At 39.6% G+C, this 14,836-nt stretch overlaps 1 protein-coding gene across 2 annotated transcripts in view; it reads right to left on the bottom strand.

Moving 5' to 3' along the window:
• The window catches only part of LOC121532782 (protocadherin gamma-C5-like), a 211,211-nt gene extending 198,531 nt beyond the window's left edge, over nt 1–12,680 (bottom strand). Inside the window, exon 1 of one of the 2 annotated variants that reach the window (XM_045205131.1) lies at nt 10,130–12,680. In XM_045205131.1, coding sequence (XP_045061066.1) covers nt 10,130–12,529 — 2,400 coding nt within the window. In that variant the 5' untranslated portion in view covers nt 12,530–12,680. Of the gene's footprint in view, nt 1–943; nt 3,459–10,129 lie in introns of those variants that run through there. The other variant, XM_045205139.1, reaches the window with a different exon arrangement.
• Between the last annotated feature and the right edge of the window lie 2,156 nt (nt 12,681–14,836).

Here is a 14,836-nt window from a genome sequence, read left to right as displayed (position 1 = left end):
TATGTTAATGACCCAGAAACAACCATACCCACTAGTGGTCAAAAGGTTTTTGGCAAGCAAAAAATATGGTAGGGTAATATATTAATGTATTTTGTGAGGTGAAAATATAGTACAATTTTAACTTATTTACAGTAATGTACTGTTAACCAACGTTTTATTGGAATTGACGGGATAATTTACCATTTACCAGTTACGCCTAATATCACCCAGAGTGCATTGCGATTTATGGCTATTTACTGTAAAAAGTTATTACGGTACATTGCTGTTAGTTTTATTGTATGATACTGTAAAAACAACAATGTATGTAACCAAAGAAAAACATTATTACAACACTAATTCAAAATCTACTGTATATTATGTGCCTCTGTGTGTGTAGGGTGGGTGTTGGGCGCGAGAGAGACAAAGAGAGAGAGAGAAGAAGATGGAGTTAACATTGGGATTGGTTACAATCTTAGATCTACGATCAGGGGTAAATCTATTCGGGGTAAGGAATTAATAGTCTGAGCTTCATGCATCTTACCCACCGCATGAGGTTGGCGCCTGAAACTGAAAATTGTAATCTACAGTAGGCATAAGCTATTGATGTAAAAAACAATACAGCATGTTATAATAATTTTTACAGGAGGCTTCCAATTACAATGAACAACAGTATTTTTCAGCATTTTACCTATAATGGAGTATAATCTACAAAAAGTATTCTGTAAAACACATCTAACAACCATTTGACTCTTTTCTGTTGAAATTAAAGACTGTCAATGTAGATAATGATGTACTGCCGTGAAAAATGTGATTTTCTATAGGAAATAAATGAATTGTACAAAGCATCTTGCTCAAATTGAGGCTTTAATTGTTTTGCAAAGCATGTTACCTGAACATGTATGAAAATATATATTTAATAAAACATAAAACCAATAGTCTATTTTTGTTTACAATAAAGTCCTACCTCTGGGGACCCATTGGAGTCGTCAAGATCTTCAGCAAAGTCTGTAGGAGTTTTTGTCAGAGTCTGTTCCGCACGCAGTGTGTTGTCATTGTAAGATGTGAGGAACTTGAAGTCACTTGTGTGCGAGCCTGTCGTCAGGTATGCGTCATAATTGTAAGTACTGCGGAGAGTTCCCCCGCCATCCACCTCTGCGTAGTTGGGAGGAAGGTACGCGCTGGGGATGGCGACCGCTCCATCAAACAACAGTCTGGGCTTTCTCCTGCGGCAAAACCTCACGGCCAGGATGACAATAATGAAGGTGAGGAAAAAGGTGGAGACGGACACCAGCGCGATGATCAGATAAAAGGTGAGTTGGGAATTGCTCTCATCATAAGAGATATCTTTCAGTTCTGGCACTTCAGCCAAGTTATCAGAAATCACTAAATACATGGTACAGGTGGCAGAGAGAGAAGGCTGTCCGTTATCGTTCACTGATATAATAAGGTTCTGTTTCATGCTGTCAGATTCAGAAATGTCCCGCTGTGTCCTGATCTCTCCACTATGAAGACCAATAGTGAAAAGTCCCGGATCAGTGGATTTGACTATATGATAGGACAGCCAGGCGTTCTGGCCGGAGTCCGAGTCCACCGCTATCACCTTGGAAACCAGAGAGCCCCCGTGCGCAGTTTTGGGGACCAGCTCTGTCATGAAGGAGTTCCCCTCCAGGGCGGGGTATAGTATCTGTGGAGAGTTGTCATTCACATCCGTTATGAACACACTGACAGTGACATTGCTGCTGAGAGGAGGAGAACCGTTGTCTCTGGCCGCCACCTGGACTTTAAAGCTCCTGAACTGCTCATAATCAAACGACTTCACAGAGTGGATCACCCCCGTGTCTCCGTTAACGGATAAAAACGAGGACACCGGGACACCGTTCACCTCATCAGGTAAGAGAGAATAAATCACTGTTCCGTTCTGTCTCCAGTCTGGGTCCCGTGCAGTAACGGAACAGACGGAGGCACCGGGTTTGTTATTTTCAGTCACTTGGGCTTTATAGGACTGTTCCTCAAACACAGGTGGGTTGTCGTTGACGTCAGCTACAGATAACTGAATACTTTTAGAGGAGGACAGAGGTGGAGAGCCCTCATCGGTGGCAGTGATTGTAATGTTGTAATCAGACACTAGTTCACGGTCCAATTCGCCCGTGGTCACCAGAGAATAGTAGTTTTTGATGGATGGCACCAGCTTAAAAGGAACGTTTTGCTGAATGGAGCAGCGGACCTGTCGGTTATTCTCAGAGTCTCTATCCTGCACGTTAATGATGCCCACCTCTGTACCAGGTGATGCGTTCTCAGGTATGGAGTTAGTCAGAGATTTTAGATATATCACAGGAGCGTTGTCATTAATATCTGTGATGTCTACTATGACTTTAGAATATGATGCTAACCCTAAACCATCCTTAGCTTGAATACGCAATTCAAATGAAGACACCTCTTCATAGTCAATAGATCCAATAACTCTGATTTCACCCATTTTCGAATTGATGAAAAACATGTTCTTATCCTCCTCTGAAATATGGCCGAAGTCATAGGAAACTTCTCCATTCACTCCCTCATCTGCATCCGTAGCAGTCACTGTAACCACTACAGTATCTAAAGGAGAGTTTTCAGGCAGACTGGCTTTATAGACGGCCTGGCTAAACACTGGGGCATTATCGTTAGCATCCAGTACAGTGACGTGTATGATTACCGTACCGGATCTTTGCGGTGTGCCTCCGTCAGATGCAGATAGCAATAATTTTAACTCACGTTCTTGCTCACGATCAAGCTTTGTGTCCAGGACTAGTTCAATGACATTTGTATCAACACTCAAAATGAAATGACCATTTCTTTGTAGTGTATAGCTTTGGACTGCATTCTGTCCTATATCTGCATCGTGGGCCTCTTCTAATAAGAAACGGGCTCCTTTAATAGCAGATTCTCTTATCTCTATTTTTATCAACTCATCTTTAAATTGCGGGATGTTGTCATTTATATCTTGAACATGAAGACTGATACGGTGAAGCTCCAAAGGATTCTCTAACACAAGTTCCTGTTTTAAAACGCACGAAGCCTTCTTGCCACAAAGCCCCTCTCTGTCAATCCTCTCCGCAACAATCAAATCTCCGCCACTCCGATTAATGTCACAATACCGTTTGCGGTTTCCATCGGTATCAATTCGGGCATTACGAGCGGACAGTCTGCTCGCCTCCAGCCCGAGATCACTGGCTATATTTCCAATAACAGATCCTCTTTTCATCTCCTCTGGAAAAGAATAGGTCACGTCTCCATAGGCGAAGTGCAGCGTGAGAAGAAAGAAAGCAAAGCAGAACACCAGGCCTGCCATTGAGAATCCTTTGTTCTGCATCCTTAGACTTCGAATAACATATATATATATATATATGTATATATAGTTAGACAGATCGATGTAAGGAAAAAGTATTCCACAAAAATATCAACATTCACTAGATTATTAAAACAAAATATGTGTGCAGTCTGACTGCCTTCCTCTACTCTTTTCTGCAGTGAAATGGCACCAGAGCTTTGCTAATGACAACACCAATGGGTGGAGAGCTATTTCCATTCTTCCTTGGCTGGTGAACAGCGACACTATGAGTACCCTTCAGAAATTACATATATTTATCCATTCACACTGTCATTGGTCTAAATAGGCCTACATTTTAATAAAAGTAGTAGGTAGACTGTGTATGTATCATCAAACATTGGAAACATTGGAAACATGTACGCCCCCAGCAAAAGGGAAGAAAAAAAGCCACAAAAAAAGAAATAAAACACTGATCTCACAAAAACTATTAGCGCTCATAATTTTTTGTTGTTGTTGTTGTATTATTGTTTTGTATTTTTTTGTAATTTCATATTGCAGATAGATTGTGGGTTCTATCAATGTAATTGTCTGCATCATTTCCAATCCGCCATATGTATAAATGTTTTTTTAAATCCTTTATTATTTTAACCTAATCCTACCACCCCAACCCTAATTGGAGTAAAACAATGAGTTAAGGTAATGTCAGGTAGGTGAAGAAACTACACTACAGAAAGGTAGCCATAGGCCTAACTTCGGCAAAATTGAGGTAAAATGCATATAAAAAGAGTTGCTGTGTAATTATTTTCAGTCAACTAGCCTTCATCAGTAAAATGCGAAAAGTAAGTAAGTAGAGCTGGTGAGGAAGGAAATTAATAGGCTAGCCCTGCTGTCAAACTATAATACAACACTCTAAAGGAAGGAAAGTAATAGGCTAGCCCTGCTGTCAAACTATAATACAACACGCTAAAGGAAGGAAAGTAATAGGCTAGCCCTGCTGTCAAACTATAATACAACACGCTAAAGGAAGGAAAGTAACAGGCTAGCCCTGCTGTCAAACTATAATACAACACGCTAAAGGAAGGAAAGTAATAGGCTAGCCCTGCTGTCAAACTATAATACAACACGCTAAAGGAAGGGAATTAATAGGCTAGCCCTGCTGTCAAACTATAATACAACACGCTAAAGGAAGGAAATTAATAGGCTAGCCCTGCTGTCAAACTATAATACAACACGCTAAAGGAAGGAAAGTAATAGGCTAGCCCTGCTGTTAAACTATAACACAACACGCTAAAGGAAGTAAAGTAATAGGCTAGCCCTGCTGTCAAACTATAATACAACACGCTAAAGGAAGGGAATTAATAGGCTAGCCCTGCTGTCAAACTATAATACAACACGCTAAAGGAAGGAAATTAATAGGCTAGCCCTGCTGTCAAACTATAATACAACACGCTAAAGGAAGGAAATTAATAGGCTAGCCCTGCTGTCAAACTATAATACAACACGCTAAAGGAAGGAAAGTAACAGGCTAGCACTGCTGTCAAACTATAACACAACACCCTAACGGAAGGAAAGTAATAGGCTAGCCCTGCTGTCAAACTATAATACAACACGCTAAAGGAAGGAAAGTAACAGGCTAGCCCTGCTGTCAAACTATAATACAACACGCTAAAGGAAGGAAAGTAATAGGCTAGCCCTGCTGAAAACTATAATAAAACACGCTAAAGGAAGGAGAGTAATTGGCTAGCCCTGCTGTCAAACTGGAATAAAACACGCTAAAGGAAGGAGAGTAATTGGCTAGCCCTGCTGTCAAACTGGAATAAAACAACACGCTAACGGAAGGAGAGTAATTGGCTAGCCCTGCTGTCAAACTGGAATAAAACACGCTAAAGTAGGAAAGTAATAGGCTAGCCCTGCTGTCAAACTGGAATAAAACACGCTAAAGGAAGGAGCATAAAAGGCTAGCCCTGCTGTCAAACTAGAATAAAAAATGCTAAAGGAAGGAAAGTAATAGGCTAGCCCTGCTGTCAAACTAGAATAAAAGGCGCTAAATCCTTTAGAAAATAAACCGATCTTTTCAGCAACACGGCACGGACAGTGGAACTCTGTTACAGTGCAGAAAAAGGCTCCAACACTTCTCATAATTGTCTAAATAGCTCAATTGTTGGCTCTTTTGCAATGCCTTACAACAAGGCCCATATCAAACTATTCCAAATAGAACCAACTATATATTTTGGGTGCCGTCTTTCGGATTGGACACCTAATCATCCCCAGCTTCCAATTGGCTCATTCACCCCACCTCCTCTCCCCTGTAACTATTCCCCAGGTCATTGCTGTAAATTAGAATGTGTTCTCAGTCAACTTACCTAGTAAAATAAGGGTAAAATAAATACAAACTAAATAAATATATAACACGATCTCTGTAACACTAAAACTGTGCAGTATCCCAGGAAAAATCCAGATTATTTATCATTCCCAAACCAAATTTACCCAATCACAAATCGAACAACATAATATAATTTGCAAACACAGCCTTGAAATTAGTAGGTTTGATTTCAAAGCATGAAATAAAACACATTAATCATACGTCGAGCAAAACTGCATTGAAAATATGAGCATGGGACAGATAAATGAAATTCGAAATAAACTAGTCCTGTGGGAATTGTGCTTTGATCATGAATCACAAAAACACTTTAGATATTGTAAAATATGTTAACTGCATGTGAAACACCTGCTAGAGAGCCTCTAGAGTTATAACGTGTCTATCACATTTCAAGCCTACGTCTGGGGACCCCGGAGAATTGTGCCCCATCCTTGGATTAAAAGGGTCGAAAATCATAAAGCCCTAGATACTGCCGTGTAAACAAATACTATTCAACAAAAGATGCAGTTTGATGTAAATAATTTCCACAAAATGTGCATGCAGTCTGACTATTTTCTGCAGCTAAATGGCACCTGAACCTTGTAACAACAGCAGTGGGTGGAGAACTGGATCTATCCAAACACAGCTGGTGAACAGCGACATAGTGAGTACACATGCACATGGACATTATTAAATAGGCATAATCAACAGAAAGTGGATGTTCAGCACCATGGACAGCAACACGGTTGCTCAAGTTGCTCTTCAGACACCCAGACCACTTATACAAAGACAGTATTCATCTTTTGTAACCTCTTCCCATGGAGCAAAACATTTAAATCTAGGAAACAGAGCAAACCTCCTTTGTCAAGCCATTTTCTGAAACCTCAAAACGGTGATGCATGTATGTGATAAAGATTAGCAAAAAATACTGTATAAAATAAATAATACAAATACTGAGCTCATTTTTTGTACACTAATAAAATTGGCAAATTATATGATTTTATACTAAAACAACAGTTCAGAGAAAATATTTTGTTTAACAAGTAATACAAAAAATCACAAAAAAGTAAGTATCAAAATTATTGGCACCCCTGTTTTCAATTCTTTTTGCACCCTCCCCTTGCAGGGATAACAGTGTCTTAGCCTTTTCTATTAAAACAATTATGAGATTGGAGAACACTTTGAGAGGGATCTCATACCATTCCTCCATAAATAATATTTCAAGATCCTCAATATCCTTAGATCTGCTCTTACGGACTGCCCTCTTTAATTCAAACCAAAGGATTTCAATGGGGTTCAAGTCCGAAGACTGAGATGGCCATTGCAAAATGATGATTTTATGGTCAATTAACCACTTATTTGAGGAAGAAACAGCCCCATAACATCAAAGATCCACCCCCATAATGTATAGTAGGTATGAGGTTATTTTCTGCATATGCATCCTTCTTTCGAGGCCAAACTGGTTTGCCTGGCCAAAGAGCTCTATTTTTCGTCTAATCTGACCATAGCACCTGGTTCCAATCCAAGTGCCAATGCAGTTTAGCAAACTCCAAGTTTTTACATTTGTTTGTTGCTCTCAATAAATGCTTTTTATGGCAACCCTTCCTAATAGCCCATTGGCATGGAGGTGGCATCTAATTGTAGATTTGTTGGTTTGGTGACCCCAAGATTTGACCAAGTTCTGTAATTCTCCAAATGTGGCCCTTGGACTTTTCTTTGCCTCCCGAACCGTTTTCCTCACTGTGTGTGGGGACAAGATACACTTGCGTCCTCTTCCTTTTTTAATTGTTGCCCTAATAGTGGTAAGTGGTATATTTGGTTTTTCAGTAGTTAAAAAACAACAACTAATGCCTGATATATGAAAGTCAACAACCATTTGTCTCTTTTCATTTGGGAGTTCTTTGCCTTTCCCCATGGTGATGGATGACAAAGGGACTTTACATGCGTGTTAACTCATTTTTATACCCCAGGGAAACAGGAAGCCATGGAAGGCCACAATACAGTTAATTAAGATGAGATTAACTTAAAAAAGTAGAATGTTAATGCAGATTTAAATTTAGTTTGATTTAGTCATGTGAATCTTTAGGGCTGGCAAAAGTTTGGCACCAATGTTTTTTAGATTATAGTTTTTTACTTGTTACACAAAATCTCTTTATCTGAACAATTATAGTAGCATAAATGAATATAATTTTGCACACAATATAGCTCTGTATTTGTATTATTTATTTCATACAGTCTTTTTGCTCTTTTTTATCAAGGTTACCAATAATTTTGGAGGTGACAGTAATAAAAGAAAGCACAAAATCACTGACCCCATCACATTCAAATCATAAGTCAAAACCTATGTCAGCACCTCAATATTTATCACTTCAACTGAGTGGGTCAAAACAATCCTCTAACAGGCTGCATTACAAATTACATCAAACCTGGAGCCTATCAACTTGCCTATACACTGTCAAACGTTTCCCTGTAAATTTACAGAATTATATTGACAGCAGAGTTGCCAGGTGAATACTGTAATTTAAAATGTTTTACAGTAAGAAAAACAGTGCTCTATTATACAATACAGAATTATACTCTAAATGAATGAGCCTACAGTAATCATTATAGCAACACAACTATTATATAATTACTGTAATTTGCTGGTAATCATCCTGCCAGTATAATGCCGTAAATGTACAGTACAGCATGTTACTGTAATCCATTTTATGTTACCAATATCTTACTGTAATCTTTTAATGTTAATTGTAATGAATTAATGAATGAATGGATGGATGAATTCAATTCATTGAGGGGAGGCAGGGTTTGTATTTTACAGTATTTTAGTGTAATTGCATGGGATTGGTGCAAGCAGGTTGGCTGCTAGATATTGTGTTTTCATATTACAGCATATCAAACAAATATGTATACATAATTAGTGTTTAAAATCACTTGCACTTAACAAAGGCTTCCAAACCTGCAGTGACTACAGGGAAAAACAGACCAAGGACTTGGCAAATACTCAACCACTAAGGTTGGAGGCCTGCTGCCACTCCAATCAGTCCCCTATATATATTTAATTGTTGGTGCACTACTACCACATACCAGTTAAATTGATACACCATTCTCACTCACCCGTGCAACAAAGTAGCGTCTTACAAGGCACGCCTCAAAATATGTTAATGAGCCAGAAACAACCATACCCACTAGTGGTCAAAAGGTTTTTGGCAAGCAAAAAATATGGTCGGGTAATATATTAATGTATTTTGTGAGGTGGAAATATAGTAAAATTTTAACTTATTTATAGTAATGTACTGTTAAACCAATGTTTTATTGGAATTGACGGGATAATTTACCATTTACCAGTTACGCCTAATATCACCCAGAGTGCATTGCGATTTATGGCTATTTACTGTAAAAAGTTATTACGGTACATTGCTGTTAGTTTTATTGTAAGATACTGTAAAAACAACAATGTGTGTAACCAAAGAAAAGCATTATTACAATACTACTTCAAAACCTACTGTATATTATGTGCCTCTGTGTGTGTAGGGTGGGTGTTGGGCGCGAGAGAGACAAAGAGAGAGAGAGAAGAAGATGGAGTTAACATTGGGATTGGTTACAATCTTAGATCTACGATCAGGGGTAAATCTATTCGGGGTAAGGAATTAATAGTCTGAGCTTCATGCATCTTACCCACCGCATGACGTTGGCGCCTGAAACTGAAAATTGTAATCTACAGTAGGCATAAGCTATTACTGTAAAAAAAAATACAGCATGTTAGAATAATTTTTACAGGAGGCTTCCAATTACAATGAACAACAGTATTTGTCAGCATTTTACCTATAATGGAGTGCAATCTACAGAATGTATTCTGTAAAACACATTGAACAACCATTTGTCTCTTTTCTGTTGAAATTAAAGACTGACAATGTAGATAATGATGTACTGCCGTGAAAAATGTGATTTTCTATAGGAAATAAATGAATTGTACAAAGCATCTTGCTCTAATTGAGGCTTTAATTGTTTTGCAAAGCATGTTACCTGAACATGTATGAAAAAGTATAGCCTCTATTTAATAAAACATAAAACCAACAGTCTATTTTTGTTTACAATAAAACCACATTTGTTTAAGCAAGTCAGCCATATCAACTATGCTTTTTTTAAAGGCAGTAAATGAGGCTGAATGAACTGTTTCGCTGCCAGACAAGGCTTCGCTGATAGACAGGTGTAGCAGTGGTAAGGATTCACTCCATGGTGCTGAAAGGAAAGTTCTGCTGTTGGGACAGCTTTATGTAGGCGCTAACAGTTTGTGGGCACCGTTTGTCACTGTTATAGTGCAATTAATGTATTGTTTAGTGATGTGTTGTGTTGTGTTGTGTAGTGGCTTTGCTGGCATGCATCTAAAGAAAAAAGTTGAGTTTGCCCCACCAAGATTTACATGCTAAAATCGCCACTGCTACAGAGCCTCATTATTGCCAGATCTATTAATGGTAAACGCCTACCTCTGGGGAGCCATTGGAATCTTCAAGTTCTTCAGCAAAGTCTGTTGGAGTTTTTCTCAGAGTCTGGTCCGCATGCAGCGTGTTGTCATTGTAAGATGTGAGGAACTTGAAGTCACTTGTGCGCGAACCCGTCGTCAGGTATGCGTCATAATTGTAAGTACTGCGGAGAGTTCCTGCGCCATCCACCTCTGCGTAGTTCGAAGGGAGATACGCGCTGGGGATGGCGACCGCTCCGTCAAACAACAGTCTGGGCTTTTTCCTGCAGCAAAACCTCACGGTCAGGATGACAATAATGAAGGTGAGGAAAAAGGTGGAGACGGACACCAGCGCGATGATCAGATATGAGGTGAGTTTGGAATTGCTCTCATCATAAGAGATATCTTTCAGTTCTGGCACTTCAGCCAAGTTATCAGAAATCACTAAATACATGGTACAGGTGGCAGAGAGAGAGGGCTGTCCGTTATCGTTCACTGACACAATAAGGTTCTGTTTCATGCTGTCAGTTTCAGAAATGTCTCGCTGTGTCCTGATCTCTCCGCTATGAAGACCAATAGTGAAAAGTCCCGAATCAGTAGATTTGACTATATGATAGGACAGCCAGGCGTTCTGGCCGGAGTCCGAGTCCACCGCTATCACCTTGGAAACCAGAGAGCCCCCATGCCCAGCTTTGGGCACCAGCTCGGTCATGAAGGAGTTCCCCTCCGGGGCGGGGTATAGTATCTGAGGAGAGTTGTCATTGACATCCGTTATGAACACACTGACGGTGATGTTGCTGCTAAGCGGAGGAGAACCGTTGTCTCTGGCCACCACGTGGACTTTAAAACTCCTGAACTGCTCATAATCAAATGACCTCACAGCGTAGATCACCCCCGTGTCTCCGTTAACGGATAAAAACGAGGACACCGGGACACCGTTCACTTCACCAGGTAAAAGAGAATAAATCACTGTTCCGTTCTGTCTCCAGTCTGGGTCACGTGCAGTAACAGAACACACGGGGGCACCGGGTTTGTTATTTTCAATCACGTGGGCTTGATAGGACTGTTCCTCAAACACAGGTGGGTTGTCGTTGACGTCAGCTACAGATAACTGAACACTTTTAGAGGAGGACAGAGGTGGAGAGCCCTCGTCGGAGGCAGTGATTGTAATGTTGTAATCAGACACTAGTTCCCGGTCCAGTTCGCCCGTGGTCACCAGAGAATAGTAGTTTTTGATGGATGGCACCAGCTTAAAAGGAACGTTTTGCTGAATGGAGCAGCGGACCTGTCGGTTATTCTCAGAGTCTCTATCCTGCACGTTAATGATGCCAACCTCTGTACCAGGTGACGCGTTCTCAGGTATGGGGTTAGTCAGAGATTGTAGATATATCACAGGGGCGTTGTCATTAACATTAGTGATGTCTATTATCAATATAGAGTAGGATGCTAACCCTAAACCATCCTTTGCACTGATCTGTATTTCATATGAAGACTCCTTTTCATAATCTACTGGCCCAACAACTGTAATTTTTCCAGTTTTATGATCAAGAGAAAATACATTGCTATTTTCGTCTGAAACATCATCAAATTCATATGTAACTTCTCCATTCACTCCCTCATCTGCATCCGTAGCACTCACTGTAACCACTACAGTATCTAAAGGAGAGTTTTCAGGCAGACTGGCTTTATAGACGGCCTGGCTAAACACTGGGGTGTTATCGTTAGCATCCAGTACAGTGACGTGTATGACTACAGTACCTGATCTCTGTGGAGTGCCTCCGTCCATCGCTGTCAGTAATAATTTTATTTCATGCTGCCCCTCACGGTCTAGCTCTTTGTCTAAGACTAACTCGCTGTATTTGCGTCCACCACTTTTTGTTTTGACATTCAAAATAAAATGTTCATTTCGTTGTAGTGTATAGCTCTGAACCGTATTCTGTCCTATATCAGCATCATGGGCCTCATCTAGAGAAAAACGAACGCCTTTGACTGCTGATTCACTAATATCCATTTTGATAATATCCTTTCTAAACTGTGGGGAATTATCATTTATATCTTGAACATGAAGAATAATACGGTGAAGCTCCAACGGATCTTCAAGCACAAGTTCCTGTTTTAAAACGCACGAAGCCTTCTTGCCACAAAGCCCCTCTCTGTCAATCCTTTCAGCTATAGTCAAATCTCCCGTACTCAGATCGATGTCACAATACCGTTCGTGGTTCCCTTCGGTAACAATACGGGCCTTACGAGCGGACAGTCTGCTCGCCTCCAGCCCGAGATCCTTAGCTATATTTCCAACAACGGATCCGCGTTTCATCTCCTCCGGAAAATAAATGCTCACTTCTCCATAGGCGGAGTGTAGTGTTACAATAAAGAAAGCAAAGCCGCAGACCAGGCCCGTCACTGAGAATCCTTTGTGCCCCATCCTGAGATTAAAACGTCAAAACACAATATACCCTTGACAATACAATGTAAACAAAAAAGTATTCCACAAACAGATTCAGTTTGATGAAAATAGTATCCTCAAAATGTTCAAGCAATCTGACCGCGTCCAATATTTTCTACAGAATGACACCCGAGCACCCGAGCCTAGTATAACAGCAGTGGGTGGAGAACTAGATTAATATCAAACACAGCTGGTGAACAGCGACACTGTGAGTACTCAACAGAAATGACATTATGTACTTACAGTTTTCTTAATGTTTTACTGACAAGTGTTTATAAATACCCTTAAGTAAGTTTAATTGGTCAATTAACTATTGGAAAACGAAAGAGAAACACAGAAAACGATAGGATATTATACCATAGAAACATAAATTATTAAAATCACCCCCATTCTATTTTAATCAGTTAAGATCAGGTATACTATGAATATAAAATACAACACATCTGCAAAAGAGTCAACAATGCAATGTATCCGATGCTGGTTAGTCAGCCAGAGCAATCTCATAACTGCTATAGAAAAAAACAGAGCATGGCAAGGAATAAGAATATGACGGTCAAACAGCAATCAATAGTAAAGCGTACTGGTTTAAAATAGGATATTAGACATTTCAGCACCATGGACAGCGACACAGCAAGGACTCTCGTTGCTCTTCAGACACTCTCACACCACTTTTCTCAAGACTCTGTTACTAATAAATACGAAGTCCCAACTGACTGGAATCATTTACTTATAGAAATCAGGGAATTAAAATCACTCAGTGAAGTTAAGAAATCACATTTTTCTAATGTTAAGAACAAACTGTTTGTGTTTTTAACTGGTAGAAACGTCACCATGCGAAGATATTTGTAAATATGAATGTATGTATTATCGCCAGCCTACTTGGCGTTAGTTGTATTAGTATTTTTTATTAGTTGTAGGCTTATTAGTAGGTCTACAACAACTTTTTTTATGCTCATAATGTACGTTTTATTATTATTATTATTACTACTATTATTATTATTTCAATGTTATTATTATTATCATTATTATTATTATTATTATTATTATTATTATTATTATTATTATTATTATTATTAGTATTATTAGACAGTAGTTGCCATATTATTCTTGTTAATAAGTATTGTTTGTTTTTGGGGGGATTTTTTTTATTTGGACATTCTTTAAACCGAGAAGGTGCATCTCAAGAGATTTCATCCTGCAAAATGTCGAACAAATAACTAACTCTCCACACACAGTATTTCTCTTTTCTAACCTCTTTTCAAACAGGCTTTCACTCCTCCAGTGCCAAAAACATAATAGCAATTCATTGTTAGTACGCCCCTAATCACAAAACTGTGAAGAATAGGCTATTGTGTGAAAAACCTACCGATTCTGTCAATCACAAAAAGAGCATACCACATTATAACTCAAGCAAACCACTTATAAAATAGCACCTCGGGATTTCTCAATTCAATTGAGAGGGGATTTAAATAATAATCTAAAACATTTCAAATTACATGGAACTGAAGCATAAATAACTTGCCTTATAGTCAAGCTGGGGTAATGACGAAAAGTGGTTTCTCCAGAAAAAAGTGATTACACAAAGCATATTAGCTGCAATTGTATAATAATATAGACTTAATCCTGTCATATAGGCCTAAAATCAAATCGAATGTATATGTATTATTTGCATTAAAGGCCTACCTCTGGGGACCCGTCGGAGTCGTCAAGTTCTTCAGCAAAGTCTGTTGGAGTTTTTGTCAGTGTCTGGTCCGCATGCAGCGTGTTGTCATTGTAAGATGTGAGGAACTTGAAGTCACTTGTGCGCGAACCCGTAGTCAGGTATGCGTCATAATTGTAAGTACTGCGGAGAGTTCCCGCGCCATCCACCTCTGCGTAGTTGGGAGGGAGAAACGCGCTGGGGATGGCGACAGCTCCATCAAACAACAGTCTGGGCTTTCTCCTGCAGCAAAACCTCACGGCTAGGATGACAATAATGAAGGTGAGGAAAAAGGTGGAGACGGACACGAGCGCAATGATCAGATAAAAGGTGAGTTTGGAATTGCTCTCATCATAAGAGATATCTTTCATTTCTGGCACTTCAGCCAAGTTATCAGAAATAACAAAATACATGGTACAGGTGGCAGAGAGAGAGGGCTGTCCGTTGTCTTTCACTGACACAATAAGGTACTGTTTCATGCTGTCAGATTCAGAAATATCCCTCTGTGTCCTGATCTCTCCGCTGTGGAGACCAATAGTGAAAAGTCCCAAATCAGTGGATTTGACCATATGATAGGACAGCCAGGC

This window comes from Coregonus clupeaformis, chromosome 2 (genome assembly GCF_020615455.1).
Source record: "Coregonus clupeaformis isolate EN_2021a chromosome 2, ASM2061545v1, whole genome shotgun sequence".
Taxonomy (NCBI): Eukaryota; Metazoa; Chordata; class Actinopteri; order Salmoniformes; family Salmonidae; genus Coregonus; species Coregonus clupeaformis.
Note: the sequence above shows the minus strand (reverse complement) of the source record. Positions and strands in the feature narration are given on the sequence as shown.